The sequence below is a fragment of the Camelus dromedarius genome, chromosome 31 (assembly GCF_036321535.1).
Source record: "Camelus dromedarius isolate mCamDro1 chromosome 31, mCamDro1.pat, whole genome shotgun sequence".
Classification (NCBI taxonomy): Eukaryota; Metazoa; Chordata; class Mammalia; order Artiodactyla; family Camelidae; genus Camelus; species Camelus dromedarius.
Genome location: NC_087466.1, coordinates 1,290,732 through 1,308,292, shown reverse-complemented (window position 1 = coordinate 1,308,292; position 17,561 = coordinate 1,290,732). Strand labels below are relative to the sequence as shown.

General features: G+C 43.8%; 1 protein-coding gene across 1 annotated transcript in view; it reads left to right on the top strand.

The window, feature by feature from the left end:
• The window catches only part of LOC105095642 (methylglutaconyl-CoA hydratase, mitochondrial), a 231,733-nt gene that overhangs the window by 59,495 nt on the left and 154,677 nt on the right, over positions 1–17,561 (top strand). The window contains exons 2-3 of the mRNA XM_064480943.1: positions 14,065–14,132; positions 14,243–14,330. Of these exons, the coding sequence (XP_064337013.1) occupies positions 14,065–14,132; positions 14,243–14,330 (156 nt within the window). The remainder of the gene's footprint in view (positions 1–14,064; positions 14,133–14,242; positions 14,331–17,561) is intronic.

Genomic DNA, 17,561 nt, shown 5'->3' with positions numbered 1-17,561 from the left:
TCCACCACTGGTCCCGGCACCTGAGGCCCAGATGGAGTCATGTGATAAGGCTGGACCTCTCTAAGGTGGCGCAGTGAAGTGGGGGTGGTTAGGAGCTGTCTCCTGCTGACCTCTGACTAACTAGGGTAGTTCTCCGTGCTGCTTCCCCTGCTCTTCTTGTGCTGGGCCGAGGCCTGTTGTTGGGTGCTGGTGGGGAGGAAAGGAGGGGAGGGCAAAGTCGTTTAGGCAGGAGAGGGGCTTTGGGTCGCTTTTAGGGCTTTTCTGCCTTCCTGTCCCTGGCGGTGTGGGGGTGGCATTCTTTACAATCTATTGAATGTTGGATACATATATAACATGTGAGCCATGCAGCCTAACAGTAAACACCCAGGAACCCACCACCCACTGACTGACTTCAGAGCAGATTATCTGAGGCCCATGTTCTGATCCGTGGCTGGAGTCTGTACAGCAGAGTAAGTAAGAGTCTGTGCTCTGGACTCCTGTGACCTGAGCTTGTTTTTCTGTCCTATAGAGAGAGGGTAGCGATACCCACCTCAGGGCTGGGGGGATTGGGTGAAACACATAGGTGAGCCCTGAGCCCTTAGCCTCGGGCTAGTGCTCTGGTCATTACTCCCTGGAATTGAGTGGGCCTGGCGGAGCCAGGGTCCTCCGTCACCTCAGTCTCTTGGACATCGTCCTGGAGCGCGAAGCAGAGTCCATGAAAGTGAGACTGCTAGACTTGGGTCCCACAGTTGTGTGGGTTAGGGCAGCCCCCTCTCCCGGTGAGATTTAACAGTCTGAGAATCTTCTCTGCCAGGCCCTGGTCCATGTTCCCGCCCTCCCTGAGGGATGCTGCAGGGCCTGTTGGAGACAGACTGATAAGGAAATAGATTACTGTGTCACTGTGTGAAAACACTGATATAAGATCATTCTGGACAGAGCTGCTAACTCCACCTGGGCTTCCCAGTTACTAATTAATTCAGCAAGTGTTGTCTGTGTGTACTAGTACACAGACTAGCCGTTCAGCTGCTTCAGTGAACAAAACACCAGGTCCCCAGGCAGCTCGTGGTCAGTGGATGCCTGGCTTGGAGGGAGGATTAAAAAGGCTTGGTTAGGCCTTGGCTTTAGGTTCCTTCTAGTGAGTTTCCTTTTATTTCTCTTTGTTATAGCACTTACCATAGACACAGGTCTAAGATACTTTTTTTTCCAGAGTTTATTCATAAATCATTTAATTTTAAATGACTGCCTGTTTTTCTGCCTTTGGAAAACTGATAAAGGTGGCTCATGCACAAACCTATTTTTAAAGTAAGTTATTCTTTTTATTGTTATTAAATGAAGATTAAACCACCTCTGAGCAGTTCCTGGAGTTAGCAGATACTTTTCTTTTTGTTACATATGTCCCATAAAATAATTTTGAGACTTTGAAGCTGAAACATGATTGTCCCCCCTATTTAAGAATTACATAGTCTGTTGTAAGACATAAAGCTGTGGTTGAGAAATAAAAAAGTTGATGGCACACCCTAACCCAGAAAATTAAGTTTCTTTTTCAGCCAGTCAGAATCTTCTACACAAATTTCAAACTTTTTTGCTGTACTTTGCATTTAGTGCTGGCACTGATGGGTTTGTGTCTCCAAGCCCAGGTCCTCCCAGAGCCTCCTGCCTGGGTGCTGGGGGGTTGCTGGTGGTGGGGTCCAGTGCAGACTCTGAGAATTGCCTTTAAGGCAGGCTGGAGGGGCCGGGCTTAGGGGGAGAGTTTGAGACTGCAGCAGCTGCTAACTCTCGGGGCCCCACATCTTACAGTTTGGACTTCATTAATTCATGTTACAAGGTCCTTTAAAATGCTCATACCTCTCTTTATACCATACTGATTTTTAAAAAATTGACCAAACAGCAAGCAACAGGAGGCTGTCCCTTGTTTTCTACTCTAAGACAACTATATCAACATAGTATAAAATTTAAATGTTTAGTTCACTGCAGATTTACAGAGTTGTGCAGTCATCACCACAGTTTTAGAACATTTTCATCATTCCAAAAAGTTTTTTATCTAGTGTTTTCTTATAATATTTTGAGATTCGTCCATGTTATTGCTAGGACAAGTAGTTATGTTGCTTTTTGTCATCAAACTAATTAATTGGATGGCTTCACTGGATTATGGACATTTGGAATGTCTCCAGTTTTTGTCTTGTCTGTTGTGAATGATTCTGCAATGAACATTCATCTAAGTTCTTAGGTAGACATATATTTTCACTTCTCTTGGGTACATAGGGGTAAAGTTGCTGTGGGCAAGTGATGTGTGGGTGTTTTGAGGGGAGGGGATGGTAAGTGATTATATTTTAAACCGTAATGAGACTGCAGGTTAACTTATTGAACAAACATGAATACCCTATGCACTGGCCACTGTGCGGGCACTGGAGCAGCTTGGGGACCAGACCCGGCCCCAGTGCTTGCAGGAGTTTACTCTCAGCGGGGAAGGCGGACTGCCCTGCACACATGATGCTTCAGCTACCCGTAGGTGCTGTGAAGAAAACCAGAACATGATTAAAAGGACAGAGAGTGGAAAGGGGAGGGCATGGTTTTTTTTTTTTTTTCTGTAATAAAGTCTTATTCCAATAAATTTTGCAGAAATTCTTTTAGGACAAGCATATCATCTGAAAATCATGACAATTTTGTTTATTTTAGTCACTTATACTTTTTTTTTGTTTCCTGTCTTAAGAGCAGTGGTGAGAGTGGGCATTGCTGATGTTAAAAGTAATGCTTCAATTGAATGAGAAGGGCTGTCCATTCTTTTTGGTTTTAGTGTAGTTTTTCTTATTCATTTTTTATTTTCTAGTTTTTCAGAGTTTTTTTAAAATCCTGAATGGTTGTTGAATTTCTGCAATGCTTTTTCACTGCTTCTCTCGAAATTTTCATGTGATTTTTCTTCTTTAATCTGTTCCAAATTTCAGATAACCTTAAAAGGCTTCTCTAATGCTGAATCAGTTTTGTGTTCCTGGGGTTAAGCCCAGCATGGTTGTGAGGGACCATCGCTGTCATCTGCCCCTGGCTTTGGTTTGCTCGTAGGTGCTTGGGGTTGTCCCCTTGTGTTCATGAATGACGTGGGCCTTAGTGTTTTCTTTCTCAGGCTCTCCTCTGGGTTTGGTATCAAAATTAACCATCCTTACAAAATTAGGAGATGTTCCTTCTTTTTTTGTATACTGTTTCTTTTCCTGTAAAATTGGAATGATTGAGTCCTTTAAAGTTTGGTAGAACTTGTTTGTAAAGCAGTCTGAACCTGGATTTTGTTTGTCTAGTTTTGATGGGAACATGTTAAACTACTGATTCAAAAATTTTTTAACAAATGGTTACATGATTTTACATTTTCTATTACTTCTTGATAACATATATTTCTAGGTATTTATTTTACTTGTTTTTACATTTATTGGAGTTTTTTTTTACCAGTTCTAATTTCATTTTGACATATTTAAACAAGTGTAAAACATACCTTTAAAAAAAATTAATAATGTAATTATTGTGCAAGTTGTAGAATAGAACATTGTCAGTTCCTTAGAAATGTCTTAACCAAATCCCCTTCTAGAGGTGACCACTATTCTCAGTTTTGTGATAATTTCTCTTTTCTGCTTCTCTCCTTTTTATGTTATACTTTAAAGTTTTATTATTTTTTAACTTTCGACTTTAATTGAAGTGTAATATATATGCAGAACAGTGCACATATTACAAGCTTACAGGTTGATAAATTTTCACAGACTAAACACATGCATGCAAACTAACCAGTGCCCAGATCAGCACTCAAACCCCAGCACCCTAGAAACCCTCAGCTGGACAAGATGCTCCCTCACAGAAATCCCACAAATCCCACAGCAGTGCCTGCTTTCATTCCCCTTTTACACACCTTTAACCGGCGCCCCATGAACTTCCTCTCAGCCCATTCCCCTTGTGTCCTTGGGATTAAGAGGGAGCTGCCTGCACCACTCCCCAGGTTGCAGGAATCCCAGGAGACTAGAGGAGGCTCTCTCTGCAATGGGGCAGAGAGTCAAGAAGTCCTGTCTCTCAGGCCCAGGCTCTTCTTCTCTGGTCAGGACACCCAGACAGGAAGCCCTGGCCTGCCATCCAGCCGCTGCAGGGAAGCAGAGAGAAGCTCCCGAAAGACCAGGGCTGTCTCCAGGCTCCATTCTAGAGAACTATTGAGTGTCCAGAGGCCCGAAAGACACAAAAACAGCTCTCCATCCCTAGTTTGTTCAGGGATGCAGATGATGATGGAATGCCCCACAGGTCTGTGGCCAATCAGGGTTGAGAGAAGAGGGCAATGTGGGGATTCCTGGGGACAGTGAGAGTTGGGGGCTCCCAGGAGCATCTGAGGACCCCATGTCAATGTGGAGGAAGATCTAGTCGGCCACCTGTGGATCCATAGCTCCTGGGAACTCCTCATCCTCCCTCTCAGGACCCCTCTCTGTGAAGCAGGGCAGACATGAATAAGACTACAGTGGTCTGAGAACATTTCCAAACAAAATTGTTTTTATTCACATTTTACACATCCCCCCACGGTGCTGCTCCCACCCACAGCCACCCAGACCCACCTCCCCCACCCTTTAACTCCCCACTCCCCTCCAACCTGCCCCTAATGGTCCCACCCTCCCCACCTGCCCTCCCTCCCTGCCCCCTGCATCACCCAAGATCAGCACTGGATGAGGAGGAGCCGCTAAGCTCCCCTGTCAGTCCTCAGGGTGCTGGGCACTGGAGGGCTGGCCCACTGTTTCCTGCTGGCTGCGGTGCCTCTTTCTCCTCCTACTGCTACTCCCTGCGACAGATGGGCCACATCTCTTCTTTTTTGGCTGTGAGGGGTGAACCAGCGCCAGAGTCAGGCTGGCCTCCCATAGATCGCAAAGTCTGGCTTGGGCAGGGGCAGCTTCTCAGCAGACACCTGGCCTCCACACACAGCCCGCGTCCTAGACTTGGCAGCTGGTGGAGGAGCTGGGCTGACGCTGATTCTCTGAGGCGAGGGGCCTGGGAAGCCCCCCGACCTTCAGGGCAGACAAGTCTCAAGGGCTCTGGGGCAGAGCTCTGAGAGGCCAAGATAAAGTCCAGGCAGGGGGCTCCTCCTTGTCCTCACCAGACACATCCCCTGGTCCTGGGGCCTTCCTAGCAGGAGAGGTGTCTCTGAGATCTGAGGCATCCCTGGGTCCTAGGCTTGGAGCAGTGCACCTTTGACCCTGGGGAGGAGAGAGGGGCTGTCCAGCCCAGGATGGAGGGAAACCCTGATGTCCTGGAGAGAGAATAAAGGGTTTGGGCCTGAACAGGCCACTGTCTGTTCATTAATGCCTTTTATGTTCCTTGAAATCAATCTCTGGTTGACCATCTTCATCTCTGACCCCTAGCTGGGGGCCTTGATCATGCTTCAGGTTATCTTGGCTGACGTCATACTCACAAGGACTTGAGTCCAAATGAGATGCACTGTGACTGGTGGGTGCCTGCACACCCAACTCCTCCTTCAGGTCCAGGAGTCATTTGTGCAGCAGCTGGTGGGAGGGAGGTGGACAGTGACTGGCCCCGCATACAGGACTGAGGGGGAAGGAGGGCTGGGCAGTGGGATGATGGCACTGGGGGGCAAGAGGGGGGATGTCTCCAGGACTCCAAAGTACAGGCACTACAGCACTCCTGCTGTCCTCCTGGGCCTTATTCCCAGCTGTGTGTCCTTCCCTTCCCTCCAAGTCCCTATCCTCTCCTTCCTGTGGTCCTGCATTGCCCGCAGTCCCTAGTGGGCCCCCCGGAATGCCAGGCCTTCCAGGCAGGGGAGAGCCGTATGGGCTTCCTGTTCTGGGGTCCCATTTATTACAGAAAAATGTCTTATTCCAGAAGTTCCCTCCACATTACAGAGAGGCAACATAACTCATGTATGGCTCTTTAGGCAATTTAGTTAATTGTTTTTAAATGTTTTTAAAAAGTATAATCAGTTTACAATGTTGTGTCAATTTCTGGTGTACAACTACAGTCACATGTGGATATGCATATATTCATATTCATATTGTTCGCTACAAGATGTTGAATATAATTCCCTATGCTATACAGTATAAACTTGTTTGTCTGTATTATATATACCAGTCACTATTGCAGATCTCAAACTCCCAATTTATCCCTTCCCACTCCCTTCCCCTCATAACCGTAAGTTTGTTTTCTTTGTCTGTGAGTCTGTTTCTGTTTTGTAAATAAATTCGTTCGCACCATTTGCTTTTTTAAGCTTCCACATATGAGTGACACCATATGGCATTTTTCTTTCTGTTTCTGGTTACTTCACTTAATATGACAACCTCCAAGTCTATCCATGTTGCTGCAAATGGCATTATTTTATTCTTTTTTATGGCTGAGTAATATTACATTGTATACATACACCACAACTTCTTTATCCAGTCATCTGTTGATGGACATTTAGGTTGTTTCCATGTCCTGGCTATTGTATATAGTGCTGCTATGAACATTGGGGTGCTGGTATCTTTTCAAATTAGAGCTCATCTGGATATATGCCCAGGAGTGGGATTGCTGGATCATATGGTAAGTCTGTTTTTAGTCTTTTGAGTAATCTTCATAGTGACTTTGGTAATGGCTGCACCAAACTGCATTCCCACCAGCAGTTTAGGAGGGGTCTCTTTTCTCCGCAGCCTCTCTACCATTTATCATCTGTCGACTTTTGAATGATGGCCATTCTGACTGATGGCCATTCTGACTGGTGTGAGGTGATACCTCATTGTACTTTTCATTTGCATTTCTCTGATAATTAGCGATATTGAGTGTTTTTTCATATTCCGATTGACCATTTGTATGTCTTTATTGGAGAGTAGCTTGTTCAGTTCTTCTGCCCGTTTTTGGATTGGGTTGTTTGTCTTTTTCTTATTAAGTCATATGAGCTATTTATATATTCTAGAAATTGAGCCTTTGTCAGTCTCATCTTTTGCAAATATTTTCTTCCATTCCGTAGGTTCTCTTTCTGTTTTGCTTATGGTTTCCTTTGCTGTGCAAAAGCTTGTAAGTTTAAGTCCCACTTGTTTATTTTTGCTTTTATTTCCTTTGCTTAGGTAGACTGCCCTAGGAGAACATTGCTGAGATGTATGTCAGATATTGTTTTGCCTGTGTTTTCTTTTATAGGTTTATAGTGGTGCTTATGTTCCACTTTGTTCCTCCTGTAATGCTGAGAGCTGCAAAGAGGCGGCACAGCTCTAGGTCAGCCTCTTGGCTCTTACAGCCCTTAGATGCTGTTGAGACCCTGCACCTTAATGGGGCTGGGCTTGAGCTGTCAGATGTTGAGCAGTGCTGCCCAGTATTGGTTCCAGCCCTGGTCACAGCGCTGGGCATGTAGGTGGCAGCTGCAGAGCCAGTGGGGAACACAGTCGTGGTGTCAGCAAAGGTCAGCTGGGTGCTGGCACGAGTGTCCAGGGTGGGATTTGTGGATGATGAACCACCAGAAAATGCTTGTGTGGGGTGGCCCAAGGCTAGCAGAGCTGGAGCAGAGAATGGGTCCCAGATTGGGGCTGGAGCTGCCTGTTTTCTGTACTTGAGAGAGCTGTCACCAATGGTGGCTCCATGCTGCTGCCCATCAGGGACTGCAAAGATGGGCTGGGCAGAGGTTCCAGGGTTAACAGGAAGTTTCACCGTTAGGTTGGGCCCACAGAACCTGAGTGCAGAAAGGCTGTTGTTGGTGAGGATGACTAAGGCCACGCCATCACTGGGGGACATCTGCAGGGCCTGCAGAGGTGGGAAGGTGCTCCCACTTGTGGTGGGGGAGCCCCCAAGCAGAGAGGCTGAGAGGGTGGAGTGGTGTCCATGGGGGTGACCCCAGTGTCTGAATCAGGAGTGTCTAAGGCCGTACTGTCACTGGGGGATGTCTGCAGAGCCTGCATAGATATGAAGATGCTCCCACTGGTGGTAAGGGGAGCCCCCAGCAGGAGAGGCTGGAAGGGTGGAATGGTGTCTGTGGAGGTAACCTCAGTGTCCGGAGAGGGCAGGGGAGCCCGGCCTGCCTGGGTCTCACCCCATAGCATGCTGTTGATGTGCCAGAACGCTGCTTTCTTCTCAAAGTCTAAGTCTTCCACAGTGACTCGGAAACCCAGTTCAGGGGGCAGGGACAGCCTCGGGGGCTCCTCTCGCCTATGGGGCAGCAGAGGAAACCTGCATCTTTGGGGCCTGGGACCGTCAGATGTGTTCCTCCATGTTCCTTTCTGCCCTCTTGATGCCTCTGCATCCCTGTCAGGCCAGTTCTTCCGTGGTGAAACCACTGGAGCTGCAGAGGGAGGCTGAGGGCTTTCCTCCCTCTCTTTCTTTGAGGATTTCAGGGGCAGCCAGGTGTGTGTGGGACCCCTCTTCCTCTGCACTGGCAGGAAACCTCAGGTGGAGCTGTATGAGCTCCTGATGGCATTTCTTTGGGGGCAGGAGTTCATACAAGAGGTCTGGGGTTTCTCAATGGATGTCTTCTGAGCTCTTGGCATGGAGGTTTCTTTGTAGAGACCCAGGCCTCGGAATGAAAGAACTGAGGCCTCTCTGGACCCACAGGTGCCTCATTTCAGATTGTTCACCCTCAGTGCCATCTGGGCTCCTTTGGTCCTCCTTCTCTGTGACTGCCGGGTCTTTCTCCTGCTTGGCCATCCCTTTCCCACTCTCACCAAGGGCCCTCCACACCATCTCCGTGCATGAGTCTAGTCTGGGTGTTGTGGGCAGCTTAGGGGTGAGTCACTGTTCCTGCACCATATAGACAGTGACTGTGCCCACTGAAGAGACTAAGCTGCAGGATATCGTGGAGGTCTGAGCACACAGCACCGCCTTCCTCTGATGGCCTTGCCTGCAGATGGAGCTAAGGATGCCCAGAAAGGAGTGCTGGGTCCATGGGATCATGGAACATCTTCTCTGAAATGCTGTGACAAAGCGTGTATGCAAAGTCACTGGATACTTCTAGGCTGGCCTGTGAGTGGCTAGCAGCTCATGGACAGCTAGGTGACGTGGGCAGGCCTGGGGAAGTTGGCGATTGCGGGGAGCAGGCTGGAGGAGGTGGAGCCTTTGCGGGAGGTGTCGGTCCCCCAGTGCCCTGGGTGGGGCTGAGGGGCAGGGTCTGCCCAGGTAACTGCCCATAGAGCACTTGGGTTAAGGTCTGTCCTCGGATGGAGAGCTGTCCTTTAGCCGCCAACTCCGCCAAAGGCCAACTCTGGAGTCTGCAGATTAGAGGCATTTGACTTGAAGGGATGAGCTTTTCCCCAGGCCAGGACCCCAGAGCTGTTGCAGAACTAACTGTACAGGACGGGTAGGAGGTAACTTCAAAGGATCTGAGGGGCAGGAGGAGGTAAATAGGTGACTCAGAGGAGAAGGCTGGGTGAGAAACATGGAGATCTTCCAGAAGCATCAACCACCAGTTGACCAGGGCAGGCTCCCAGCTCAGTCCAGGCAGTACAGACTCATTGGCTTTGAATTAGGTTCCAGGTGGACTGTGACATCTATTTCATTTTATTTTAATAGTTTTAGACTTACATAAAAATTGAGGACATAGGGCAGAGAGTTCCATATGCCCTACCCCCAGTTTCCCCTATTATTAACATGCTACATTAGTATGGTACATTGTTACAGTCAATGGACTTAATACTGACTCATTACTAATGAAAGTCTATACTTTATCTGGATTCCCTTAATTTTTACCCAAAGTCCATTATTTTCTGTTGCAGGATCCCACATTACCTTTAGTCGTCATGTCTCCTTAGCCTCCTGTTGACTGTGACAGTTTCTCAGACTTATTTTTGATGACCTTGACAGTTTTAAGAAGTACTGCTCAGATATTTTGTAGAATGTCCCTCAACTGGGATTTGTCTGATACTTTTATCATGATTAGAATGTGGTTATGGGGTTTTGGGAGGAAGACGATGGAGGGGGAATGCCACTCTTATCACATCATACCAAGGATATGTACTATCAACATAGCTTATCACTGTTAATGTTAACCTTGATCACCTGGCTGGGGTGGTGTTTGTCAGTTTTTTTCACCATAAAGTTAGTCTATTTCCCTTTCCATACTGTACTCTTCAGAAAAAAGTCACTACATGCAGCCAGTATTCGAGTAGTGAAGAGTAATGCTCTCCCTCCTTGAGGACAGAGTGTCTGCATAAATTATTTGCAATTCTTTTGCTTGGGAGATTTGTCTCTTCTCTCCTGTTTATTGATTTAATCATTTATTTATAGCAGTGTGGATTTATGGATGTTTATCTTATGGTTTGAATTATACTCCTCTACTCCTTCCTCCCTCCCTCCCTTCCTGCCCTCCTTCCTTCCTTCCTTTCATTCTCTTTCTTGTTCCAGATTTGGCTATTGGCAGCTCTTTCATTTGGTTTCTGTGTCTCTTTAACATCATTGTGGGGTTATTTTGAGCACTTTCTCACCTTCTGGCACTACAACAGCCTTCAGGCTTATCTTGTATATTTCCTGTATTGCCCAAGTCCTGGAACCATCCATTTCAACAAGGAGCACTTTTACAGAAGAATGGTGTGCTCATTGCTGCTGGGGTGTCATTGTTTTTAAGTCACTCAGCTGAGAAGGAAATGTATGTGTGTATACTAACCAGCGTATATAAACTTATCTTAGGGTTTCTATATGTAACCATCTGTATCTATATTAAGTTAACTATGAGTTTATACTGAATTCTCCAACTCTGTTCCTCTGTCACCTGGATCATTCTAGCACCTCATTCTAGCTGTTAACTGTGAAATAAAGTGGGCCAGTTACAGAACAAGAAACAATAGGCCCTGCTGAATAAAGAGAAGGTTTTATTCCACTTACTTACACATTTGGTGGTCCAGTTATTAGGCACTGGAAGACTCGTTTTGAATTACAGAGCTAATTTCCAACTCCTTGCGGTGGAAGTACCTAAGACATCAGGCCTCAAACATGGGACCAGAACCACTGGAATTAATCTATGGTAGAAGCATTCTGATGGCACGTTACACTTCAGTAATAATGCCAACAGTGTCATATCTAGCATGCACCATGGTAACACTTACTGCATCAAAGTGTTTGCAGAAGGGACAGTTATAATTAAATGCTTATGATGCAAACATCTTACCATATGATCCTCACAGCAGTCCCAAGGAGTTTAGAACTGTTGGCATCTTCACTTTGCAGGGTTAGAGACTGAGGGTCAGAGAGGTTAAATAACTGCCCAAGGTCACATGGTAAGTGGCCGACTGGGATTTCAGCTCCAGCAGTCAGACCTCAGAGCCCGCATTCTTCACCTCTACCCTTAGAGTTGACGCCAACTTGGATGTCTCATAGGCACTTCAGATTTCACTGTAGTTCAAAATCAAACTAAAACTTTATCCCCCTGCACACTCACCTTGGTGTGTTGTTGTTGTTTTTGATTCTCTGTCTCATTGAATGTCATTTCCTTTGCATCCAACTGCTGAAGCCAAAAACCTATTAGACATTCCTGACACCTCCTTCCAGTGCATTCAGTCCTCAGTGTAATCAATTACTAGCTCATTGTAAATGTTACCTCTTGAATCCTTTCTTTCTTCTATTTCTAACTGTTAACCTCAGACAAACCTGTATTGCTTGACTGGGTTGCAGCTTATGGCTCAAAGTGTCTGTCCCTAGACACTTAGGCATGGTCTCCGCATATACAAAGCACCCCCCGCCCCTTCTCCCCAGCCCCCGGTTATGTATGTGTGTTTATACTACTTAAAACTCCCTCAGTGATTGCTCCTTGTTTTTTAAAAGGGCATTGTAATGTAATGACAATATCTGGCCTGGGCTGACCTCTCCTCTCTTCCTCCTGGATGACAAGACCTTTCATGGGGCCATGACTATTTTACGATTTCTCCTAAGTTGCCCCTGCCTGGACTCGAGCACTCTCTCTTCTCCCAGTCCCCCCCTAATAGAGAACAAATCTGACTCCATACTGGTGCTGTTCCTTTGGCTTTGACCACTGTGCTCTGTTCCCCAGGCTTAGTCTTGCTTGCTCTGCACTCACGTAAAGATAACAAAGTTGCAGAATAGAGAATGCCATTTGTTTTGTTGGAGGTTTTGCAGGAGCATGGTGACCTGGCCCACATGGACAGCTGCAGGAACAAAGAATTCCTGCACCAAGAAGTTTGCAACAACCAACCACAGCCCCTCCTCTGGTTTTTTGTATAAAAGGAGCCTATAATCTGACTTGAGGAGGATGGTTCTCTTAAGACATTATTCTGCCATGCTCTCGGTCTGCCGGCTTTCCGAATAAAGTCACTTATTCCTTGCCCCAGCATCTCATCTCCTGATTTATTGGCCTGTCATGTGGTGAGCAGAATGAGTTTGGACTCAGTAACACTGCCAACTCCTACTCATCTTTCCAATCTCAGCTCAAATAGCACTGTCTTGGATAAGCTTTTCCTGACCAGCACCCTCTCTCCTTCCCCCCAGACCATATCAGTTCTGGTTACAAATTACTGGAACAACATTTAGAACACATAAAGCATTTTGAATCGTATATTTTTATGATTAGTTTATTGTTTGTCTTTCCTAGAGTAGTTCCTTGAGGGCTGAGCACCAAAATGGGTCCTGAGTGCATTTGAGTGAATGCACATGTCTGGTTCCATCCATTCGGCTTCCTTCATGAGGGAACTGAAGCTCGAACCCTGTAGGGTAGTCATTCTTCCTTCAAGGGTGGAGTTTGCCACTTACTGGCTGCAGGTGGTTATTTAACCTCCCCAAGTCCCAATTATTTTATCTGTTCCACAAGGATAAAGATAGTACCTACCTCTTAGGTTGTTTTGGGGATTACATGAGTCAATAAACATAGGGCGCTGGGAACATAATGAAGTATTCAGTTAGCGGTAGCTGTTGTCATTAGTGTTGGGTCCTACCCAATACCATTCAGCTGTTTAATGCGGAGCCTGCCCTGGGTACCAGTTCTCCTTCATGACTTTATCCATGCTGAGATTGTTTGGAATTCTTGCGAATTTATTCTGCCATGAGCCAGAATTCATCTTTGTACTTTCTTTGAAAAATGGATTTTGCAAACTGCCTTGAGATGGCGTGTGCACATGTGCACATTTTGTTGTCTTTAACCCAATTACAAACAAGGATCAACACCACCCTGACCTGCCCCCTTCAACTAGATGGAAGGCATTTCTGATGTGGAAGGAAAATTTGTGCTTACTCAGGGAACAAGAAGGTTGGGGACAGGTTTCATAGGACTTTGAATACCAAATTAAGGTCTTTGAAGTCAGGTATTTCGGAAATAAGAAATAATTAAAGGGTTTTAAGTAAGAGGGGAATTCTGTGCATGGAATTATTTTTAGAAAATTGATCTGACTATAGCAGTTGGAATGGAAGACTGGATTTGGGTGATGCTCTCTGATAAAATTAGGAAAGTTAGGAGGGAGATCTGGGCTTTGTGGGAGAAAAAATGAACTTTCATGGATTCAAGTTGAATTGCTTGTTGGACTTCTAAATGGAGGTGGCTTCAGGTTAAAAGTACATGGGACAGAGTCAGGAGAGAAACCTGGGATGGAAATACTGAAACAATGTGTGTAGTATGACTAAAAAAAAGTAATTGAGATACTAACACCTAGTATACTAGCAAAAAGGCTGATCCCACAATGCTTGCCTGTGACAAGAAATTATTAGCTATTATGTACTTTTGAATATACTTAAAGGTGATGAAACAATATTTTACATAGTACTGTGTAAGTTAGAATTTTCACCAGTCAGCACGGCCTTCCCACTGGTTAATCTGATTTAGTGATGTGCAATTTAGTAAAATGTGGCAGATTACCTTGGTTGTGTTTAAGGAGAGGTAATTGAAGGAGACATGCTGTTTTATAGTTCTTCTTTAAAAGGCTGAAGAAAAGCAGTAAATGTTAAGCACTAGATTTTATAAATATGTTACTTATACCGCATTTTTCAAAAATATGCCTCAAAAGGAAGGAAAACATGAAAATTAGGATAAAGCTCTTGACATGAACCTCAAGGAGGTGGTAGAAGGTGGTAGGTTCTTAAATCCCAAGATAACCAGCTTTTGCGTGTGGGAGTCCATACTCTGAATACCTCACTAACTCAAATGCTTGCCCCTCCTTTTTTTTTCTTAACTAGGAATTGTGGTGCTTGGAATAAACAGAGCTTATGCCAAAAATTCATTGAGTAAAAATCTTACAAAAATGGTGAGTGTAAAGATTAAACTGTTTGCTTCTAATATTAAGAAACAGTGTTGATATCAATCTGAAAATGATTTTTCTCCTTTTTCCTCCTTACCCTCCCTGTTTCTGTTTAGCTCTCAAAAACTGTGGATGCTTTAAAGTCTGATAAGAAAGTGTGGACCATAGTAGTCAGAAGTGAAGTCCCAGGGATATTCTGTGCTGGTATGTAAATAGATTAAGTTTTTAAAACTGTAGTCTAATTTTTCCTTAGTGATAGCCTGTTTTCCATTATAAAGTGTTCTATGGCTTGAATGTCATTACCAACAATTCCTCTTTGTTTTTTACTGCTTTACAAGAAAAAAAATGCTTTGTCAGTATTAGAAACTTTTACAACATGTGGAAAAGTTGTTTTGGAAGTTGAAAAAAATAATTTGAGCCATTAAAATATTCCTTGGTAGTACATGAATAATATTTATGAAAGATCAACTGGGAAGGAAACATTGCTTCCTTTAGTCACAACAGTGTGTTCTGTATTTATGAGTTGTTTAAAAAATGCTTTATTTGAGTAGCAGTAGCTGCCCCAGGACAAAATGTTAAGTATAGACATTTGCTTTGGAGATTGGTGTTTGTCGTAGTTCTCACTCAAGTATGTGTCCACAAGTTGGATTTCTTAATTGGTTATCTACAGCAGTGAAAGCTGGTATGTTTTCCATTTGTGCTGTGTTACCAAAAGCCAGCGATCAAGTTGTCCTGCATTTTCCCTATTTGTCAGTATTTCTGTTTTTATTTTTTGTTTTTTTATTTTTTATTTTTTTAAACATGTTTTGATTTATAATCATTTTACAGTGTGTCAAATTCCAGTGTATAGCACAGTTTTTCAGTTATACATGAACATACAATATATTCATTGTCACATTTTTTACTCTGTGAGCTACCATAAGATCTTGTATATATTTCCCTGTGCTATACAGTATAATCTTGTTTGTCTATTCTACAGTTTGAAATCCCAATCTGTCCCTTCCCACCCCCTGTCCCCTTGGCAACCATATGTTTGTATTCTATGTCTATGAGTCTCTTTCTGTTTTGTATTTATGTTTTGTTTGTTTGTATGTTTAGATTCAACATATGAGCACTCTCATATGGTATTTTTCTTTCTCTTTCTGGTTTACTTCACTTAGAATGACATTCTCCAGAAACATCTGTGTTGCTGCAAATGGCGTTACGTTGTTGGTTTTTATGGCTGAATAGTATTCCATTGTATAAATATACCACTTCTTTATCCAGGCATCTGTTGATGGACATTTAGACTGTTTCCATGTCTTGGCTGTTGTAAATAGTGCTATGAACATTGGGGTGCAGGTGTCATGCTGAAGTAGGGGTCCTTCTGGATATATGCCCAAGAGTGGGATTCCTGGGTCATATGGTAAGTCTATTCCTAGTCTTTTGAGGAATCTCCATCCTGTTTTCCACAGTGTTGGCACCAAGCTGCATTCCCACCAGCAGTGTAGGAGGGTTCCCTTTTCTCTGCAGGCTCTCCAGCATTTGTCATTTGTGGACTTTTGAATGATGGCCATTTTGGCTGGTGTGAGGTGATACCTCATTGTAGTTTTGATTTGCATTTCTCTGATAATTAGTGATATTGAACATTTTTTCATGTGCCTATTGATCATTTGTATTTCTTCCTTGGAGAATTGCTTGTTTAGGTCCTCTGCCCATTTTTGGATTGGGTTGTTTCTTTCTTACTAAGTCGTATGAGCTGCTTATATATTCTGGAGATCAAGCCTTTGTCAGTTTCATTTGCAAAAATTTTCTCCCATTCCGTGGTTGCCTGTTTTACTTACGGTTTCCTTTGCTGTGCAGAAGCTTGTAAGTTTCATTAGGTCCCATTTGTTTATTCTTGCTTTTATTTCTATTGCTTGGGTAGACTGTTTTAGGAGAACATTTTTGAGACGTATGTCAAATAATGTTTTGCCTATATTTTCTTTTAGGAGGTTTATTGTGTCTTGTCTTATGTTTAAGTGTTTGATCCATTTTGAGTTGATTTTTGTGTATGGTGTAAGGGAGTGTTCTAGCTTCATTGATTTACATGCTGCTGTCCAGTTTTCCCAGCACCATTTGCTGAAGAGACTTTCTTTATTCCATTGTATATTCTTGCCTTCTTTGTCAAAGATTAGTTGATCAAAAGTTTGTGGGTTCATTTCTGGGCTCTCTATTCTGTTCTGTTGGTCCATATGTCTGTTTTTGTACCAATACCATGCTGTCTTGATGACCGTAGCTCTATAGTATTGTCTGAAGTCTGGGAGAGTTACTCCTCCAGCCTCTTTCTTTTTCTTCATTAATGCTTTGGCAATTCTAGGTCTTTGATGGTTCCATATAAATTTTACTATGATTTGTCCTAGTTCTGTGAAATAGTCAGTATTTCTAAGTCATGACATTGAATGAATCTATTTCAGTTAGTAAAAAATGTAGCTGATAAAGATAAAAATGCTGATAATATGTAGTATCATTGTAGTTTACTAATGAGTAAATGAAGGTAGAAGTTGACTGAGGCATAAAAAAATTTTTTTCAATAAAAATGTAAGTGGGATAATCCACTTGAGATAATCAAATGCCTGAGGGAACAGCATACAGTGTTCTATTCATTCCACAAGTATTTTTTGAGCATTTAGAGTATACCCAGAGCAGTGCAGGGGACATGGGGGGAGTGTTTCTAGACAGAATGTTTTAGAGCTGTCTTAGTTGTGGCTTATGTTGGTCAGTTTCATTGTTAAGGGTCTTCAGTTTTTCAAGCTTCAAACTCTGTAGCTTCCACCTTAAAATATGGCAGAATTCTATGGTATCTAGGAACGTTTGGTATAAATGAGTTATATTTTAGCTTTTGATATAATGTACCATGTCTAAAAGGATTAGTTCAAACTTGAGTTTGGTAATCAAAGAGAGCAGGATTATTCTTGTCAGCAGCCTGGGTGATGATGTTCTGAGTACAGGCGTCTGCTCTTACATCTGTCAAATGTGAGTAACGCTGTCCTCCCGGTAGGGTTGTCGGAGGTGTGATGTGACAGTGTACTTCAATGCAGTGCTCATAATTATAGCTGTTAATAGTTTTTATAAGGGCTTCATATATTTAAAATTTTTTCTCTTAAACAATATGAAAAACTTACACGGAGAGAATTGGGATTCTTGTATCTGTGACCTTAGGACCAGGTAGGTGACTGTCTCTCCAGGTGACTGAGTCTTAACACCATACTGATGGTTCTGAGGACCACTGACAGGCTCATTGGCAAGACGTAGAACAGTCTGGGGGCTTATAAGGGAGGCCCACTTACATGAATCTTTGAGGAGTGATGGTGGTGCAGTGAAGGAGGAATGACACTTCAGAAGTAAGTGCTGATGGTCGTAACTCGTTACTGTCTGTGTTGGTAATAGGTTTTATAATTATAACACTGTAATTCC